The sequence below is a fragment of the Heterodontus francisci genome, chromosome 2 (genome assembly GCF_036365525.1).
Source record: "Heterodontus francisci isolate sHetFra1 chromosome 2, sHetFra1.hap1, whole genome shotgun sequence".
NCBI lineage: Eukaryota > Metazoa > Chordata > Chondrichthyes > Heterodontiformes > Heterodontidae > Heterodontus > Heterodontus francisci.
The window spans coordinates 31,306,188-31,311,684 of NC_090372.1; the positions used below are offsets into that span (position 1 = coordinate 31,306,188).

Consider the following 5,497-nt stretch of genomic DNA (forward strand, 5'->3'; position numbering starts at 1 on the left):
GGCAAGCAGATTGCACTGCATCAACTGAAATGTATTGCATAATAGAATCACAGAATTATCACAGCACAGGAGGAGGCCATTCGGCCCATCATGTCTGGACCAGCTCTCCAAATGAGCAATTCACCTAGTGCCATTTCTCCACCATCTCCCTGTAACCCTGTACATTCTTTCTTTTTAGATAACAGTCTAATTCCCTTTTGAATGTCTTGATTGAACCTGCTTGCAGCACACTCTCAGACAGTGCATTCTAGACCTTAACCACTCGCTGTGTAAAAATGTTTTTCCTCATGTCTCTTGCTTTTTTTGTCAATTACTTTAAATCTGTGCCATCTCGCTCTCAATCCTTTCACGAGTGGGAACAGTTTCTCCCTATCTACTCTGTTCAGACTCCTCATGATTTTGAATACCTCCATCAGATCAGTCCTAATTTCTCCAATCTATCTTCATAACTGAAGTTCCTATCCCTGGAACCATTCTTGTGAATCTTTTCTGCACCCTCTCCAATGCTTTCACATCTTTCCTAAAGGGCGACAGCTAGAACTGGGTACAATACTCCAGCTGAAGCTGAACTAGTGTCTTATACAAGTTCAACAAACCTCCTTGGTCTTGTACTCAATGCCCCTCTTAATAAAGCCAAGGATACTGTATGCTTTATTAACCGCTCTCTCCACCTGTCTTGCCACCTCCAAAGACTTATGCACATATACACTCAGGTCCCTCTGCTCCTGCACCCCCTTTAGAGTTGAACCCTTTATCTTATATTGCCTCTCCATGTTCTTCATTGAATAGATAGATTGGAGAAGTTGGGACTGTTTTCCTTAAAGAGAAGGCGGAGAGGTGATTTGGTAGAGGTATTCAAACTCACGAGAGGTCTGGACAGAGCAGATAGGGAGAACAGTAAGCTGACATTTTATTATTTCATTTAAAGAGCACATCACAACTACATTATCAAATTTTATACACCTGCTCTAACTTTTACTCAAATCAGATCATTGCCAATGAAGTTTTAATGATAGAATTGGACTTTATATAATGTAAATAGAATAAAAACAGCAAAATGCACAGAAAAGTACTATTTCGTTACAAAAATCCACAGCTGTAAATTCAGATCTCGGCTCTCCCCAAATCACCACCTAGCCTCAGCACTCCCATTCCTGGGTCCTAAGCCATCATTTCTGCCAAGTTTCAGCAACCCAGGTAATAGCCTCCTCACCCACTAGGTCTTGGTGTAGACCTCTCACCCAACGAATGTAGGCTCGCAACTTTCGGTGCATTTGGAACTTCCAAAAAAGGTAAACAAAACAAAAATTCAGTACTTCAGTAAAGGTACATGATTAAGCACAAAAATGGAGTGACTGGAAGACATACAGTGAGGACATAAATCAGAGGGAAGGATATAAGTAGAGAGAAAAAGAACTTGAACACATTATCACATACTCAGATATCTAATCAGTTTTCATCCACTGTGTTTTTTCTGAAATTTAGTCACTGTTTGTAGGGTGGTAAATATGGCAGCCAAATTGCATGTAGCAAGGTCCAACAATCACCAAAGAACTGATCAGATAATCTGTTTTGGTAGCTTTGGTAAAGAAGCAATGTTAGCCAAGACACTGGGAGGATCTCCTGCTCATCTTCAGAGTGTCATGGGACATTTTTACAACAACTTAGGGTCAATGCTGAGTGGATGTTTCCCCTTGTGGGTGAAATCTAGCACGAGGGGCACAGTTTCAAAATAAGGGGTCGCACATTTAAGACAGAGATGAGGAGGAATTTCTTCTCTGAGGGTCTTTAATTTTTGGAATTCTCCACCCCAGAGAGCAGTGGAGGCTGGGTTATTGAATATATTCAAGGCTGAGCTAGACAGGTTTTTGATCTACAAGGGAGTAAAGGGTAATAGGGGGCAGGCAGGAAAGTGGAATTAAGGCCATAATCAGATCAGCCATAATCCTATTCAATGGCAGAGCAGGTGCAAGGGGCCTACTCTTGCTCCTATTTCTTATATCATGCCTTTAATGTGACGAAATGTCCCAAGGCACTTCACAGGAGCATTATGAAACAAACTATGGCACCGAGCCACAAAGGAGATATTAGGTCGGATGACCAAAAGCTTGGTGGGTTTTAAAGAGTGCCTTAAAGGAGGAAGGAAAGGCAGAGTGGTGTAGGGACAGCATTCCAGAGCTTACTGTTAAACTCCAGAAAGCTTGTTATGGAAGGATAATGCTGGAACCTATCTTTACTCAGTATAACATTTATTGTACAGAGTAAAAGGATTACAAACATGTAGCTCCTCACTCAAAACCCTCCACCAGTCTCAGTAACTGCTTATAAGTACAGAAGTAAGACCCCCAATTAATACCCACCACCTACATATAATCCAACAAATGATACACAATTAACAGATTAACACTTAGGGCCTAGGCAACTGAAGGTGCGGTCACTGATGAAGGGATTAAAATTGGGGATGCTCAAGAGGCCAAAATTAGAGTGCAGATATCTCAAAGGGTTGTGTGGCTTGAGGAGATTACAAAGATAGGGAGGGGCAAGGCCATGGAGGGAGTCAAAAACAGGGATGAGAATTTTAAAATCAAGATGTTACTTGACCAGGAGCTACTGTAGATCAGTGAGCACGGGGGTGACAGATGAATGGGTCCTGGTGTGAGTTAGGACACGGGCAGCAGAGTTTTGGATGATCTCAAGTTTATGGGGAGTAGAATGTGGGAGACCAGCCAGGAGTGTATTGGAATAGTCAAGGCTAGAGGTAATAAAGGCATGAATGAGGGTTTTAGCAGCAGATAAGCTGAGACAGGGGCAATGTCAGGCAATGTTACAGAGGTGGAAATAGGCAAAATAGGAAAAAGATGGAAATAGAATATTTTGCATCCACCTGAACTGGCAGGCAAGATTTCAGTTTAACAATGCAACACTCTCTCATTACTAGAATTAACCATCGATCTCCATGCTTAAATCCAAAATGGGGCTGAAAAAATGTCAAAAACAGTTATAACAAGGAAAGTGCGATAGTGGACCAGAGTGGAATACAAGTGAAAAATGGGGTAGGACACAACGATTAAACAGGACGAAAGAAATAAGACATCAGTGCAAAATGACAAAAATGATTCCTGAGTTATTGATCAAGAAATGCTAGAAATGAGTAGTGATGTAAAGGAGAGAGATCCACTTGAATACCTAGAGACTTCCCTCCCAAGAGTAAAATACCCTGGATTAAACTGGGTTACATTATTTAAACCAAAACTGGCGAGTCCTTACGAATGTCTGGCACATGACAAGCTTACAAAACGGTTAAATTCCCTGTGGGGGGAATAAATCGCAGGCGATTCGAATGATCATTTCTAAAGCTGACATACATCTGGTGCAGATGATTAGGCAGCGAAGGGCCTGGGCGTGTTGGAATTTTCAAAGCAATGGCAACCAGTGGATGAGTGACATGTTCCCGGGGACCATCCCATTAGCTAACACTTTCTCTACCACTGCCACACACTATCGCCCATACGTAGAACCTTAACCTTCTCCTGCTCGTTGGCTTGCTTTTCTCCTCGAAGCTTTCCCTCCCCTAACTCTGGCTCCAATCATCAGCCTCCACGCCGAACCCGCTGCTGGGGCCAAGACGCCTTCGCCGATTGGATCAAAGGCTCCGCTAATGCGAGCGGCCTCTTCTCATACCGCCTCTCTCCGATTGGTTGACAAGTAAACCAACCCAACTGTCAGGAATTGGGGAGGGAGAGGAAATCGAATGGAATCCGCGGCGGTTTTTCCTGCCTCTTCCGTTCGCGGGGGTGTCACCGGTTTTTCTCGTCCCCCCTCCTAATTTGCTGCTGGTTCCGCTGCCGCGGGTGCAGCCGATCGGTTCCCACCCCGTGAGAGGGAAGGAGATTGGTGAAGCACACGCGGCCCCAGACTCAGTGCAGCTCCTGTGTGAGTGATGTTGGTGCGGGGCTGAGAGACGGATTCTCCTCCCCGGTTCGGCCCCGTCCCGCCCCTTCCCCAGTCACCGGTTATCAGTTAAAATATATATTTAAATATTACAGGCCATTGAGATTTGATCTTTCCGCCCCCCCCCCTTTCCGTTTACTGTTGTAAAATGGCGGAGCGTTCTGCGCTGGAGGTGAGGAGCCTGGTCTCTCATCCGGCCGGTTGGCAGTCTCTTCTGTCCTTCACTGTCCTCTTCCTGGCCTGGTTGGCTGGCTTCAGCTCCAGGTTATTCGCCGTCATTCGTTTCGAGAGCATCATCCATGAGTTTGACCCGTGGTGAGTAACACGCGTGTCGTTGCACCCTAGTTCACCGCAGGGAAATAGGGGGTGGTGGGTGTGGGGAGAGAGAATGGGGGACAGCTGGGGGCGGGAGAGAGAATGGGGGACAGCTGGGGGCGGGAGAGAGAATGGGGGACAGCTGGGGGCGGGAGAGAGAATGGGGGACAGCTGGGGGCGGGAGAGAGAATGGGGGACAGCTGGGGGCGGGAGAGAGAATGGGGGACAGCTGGGGGCGGGAGAGAGAATGGGGGACAGCTGGGGGCGGGAGAGAGAATGGGGGACAGCTGGGGGCGGGAGAGAGAATGGGGGACAGCTGGGGGCGGGAGAGAGAATGGGGGACAGCTGGGGGCGGGAGAGAGAATGGGGGACAGCTGGGGGCGGGAGAGAGAATGGGGGACAGCTGGGGGCGGGAGAGAGAATGGGGGACAGCTGGGGGCGGGAGAGAGAATGGGGGACAGCTGGGGGCGGGAGAGAGAATGGGGGACAGCTGGGGGCGGGAGAGAGAATGGGGGACAGCTGGGGGCGGGAGAGAGAATGGGGGACAGCTGGGGGCGGGAGAGAGAATGGGGGACAGCTGGGGGCGGGAGAGAGAATGGGGGACAGCTGGGGGCGGGAGAGAGAATGGGGGACAGCTGGGGGCGGGAGAGAGAATGGGGGACAGCTGGGGGCGGGAGAGAGAATGGGGGACAGCTGGGGGCGGGAGAGAGAATGGGGGACAGCTGGGGGCGGGAGAGAGAATGGGGGACAGCTGGGGGCGGGAGAGAGAATGGGGGACAGCTGGGGGCGGGAGAGAGAATGGGGGACAGCTGGGGGCGGGAGAGAGAATGGGGGACAGCTGGGGGCGGGAGAGAGAATGGGGGACAGCTGGGGGCGGGGAGAGATGGACCTGGGGGACAGCTGGGGGCGGGAGAGATGGACCTGGGGGACAGCTGGGGGGGGGAGAGATGGACCTGGGGGACACCTGGGGGGGGGAGAGATGGACCTGGGGGACACCTGGGGGGGGGAGAGATGGACCTGGGGGACACCTGGGGGGGGGAGAGATGGACCTGGGGGACACAGGAGAGGTGCTTGGGGAGAGAGATGGACCTGGGGGACACAGGAGAGGTGCTTGGGGAGAGAGCAGGGGATAGTGCTAGGGGTAGTAGGGGGGGGGGAGTGAAGAGAGAGCCATAGGGAGGGGGGGGTGGTGAAGAGAGAGCCATGGGGAGGGGGAGGGGGGTGAAGAGAA

The 5,497-nt window shown here is 49.8% G+C and overlaps 1 protein-coding gene across 1 annotated transcript in view; it reads left to right on the top strand.

The window, feature by feature from the left end:
• The first annotated feature begins 3,743 nt into the window (after positions 1-3,743).
• The window catches only part of stt3b (STT3 oligosaccharyltransferase complex catalytic subunit B), a 177,122-nt gene continuing 175,368 nt past the window's right edge, over positions 3,744-5,497 (top strand). The window contains exon 1 of the mRNA XM_068056496.1: positions 3,744-4,266. Within this exon, the coding sequence (XP_067912597.1) occupies positions 4,100-4,266 (167 nt within the window). The 5' untranslated portion in view covers positions 3,744-4,099. The remainder of the gene's footprint in view (positions 4,267-5,497) is intronic.